We start from the raw sequence: 354 nt of genomic DNA, 5'->3' as shown, positions 1-354 counted from the left end.
CAGTTCGGCCTTGCTCCGGAGCAGCCCCTGGCCCGCCAGCTCTCGCTCCTCCTCCACGCGGCTCTCCCGCTCCAGCTGCTGGAACTCCAAGTCCTCAAAGAGCTTCGTCTCCGTCTCCAGGGCCTCGGCCTCCTTGAATGACAGTGACAAAGGGGGTCGGGTAGTGCTCACGATCCCACTCTGTGCCTGGAAGGCCAGGCCACAGAGGGGAGAGCTCTGGGGGCTGGACCCGGGGAAACGGAGGCGGGGCCCTGCCCCCACCCTGCCCTCTTTCCTCCGCTCGGCCCTTCCGCTTTCCCGGGCAGCGCGGCCTGCAGCAGCAGAAAGGAGAACCTCCATCCCCAACCCCCCCAT

General features: G+C 67.5%; 1 protein-coding gene across 1 annotated transcript in view; it reads right to left on the bottom strand.

Moving 5' to 3' along the window:
• Nucleotides 1–354, bottom strand: part of PHLDB1 (pleckstrin homology-like domain, family B, member 1) — a 49,807-nt gene that overhangs the window by 23,576 nt on the left and 25,877 nt on the right. Inside the window, 1 exon segment of the mRNA XM_010830647.1 lies at nucleotides 2–132. Coding sequence (XP_010828949.1) covers nucleotides 2–132 — 131 coding nt within the window.

This window comes from Bison bison, unplaced genomic scaffold (genome assembly GCF_000754665.1).
Source record: "Bison bison bison isolate TAMUID 2011002044 unplaced genomic scaffold, Bison_UMD1.0 scf7180017864518, whole genome shotgun sequence".
Lineage (NCBI taxonomy): Eukaryota > Metazoa > Chordata > Mammalia > Artiodactyla > Bovidae > Bison > Bison bison.
Note: the sequence above shows the minus strand (reverse complement) of the source record. Positions and strands in the feature narration are given on the sequence as shown.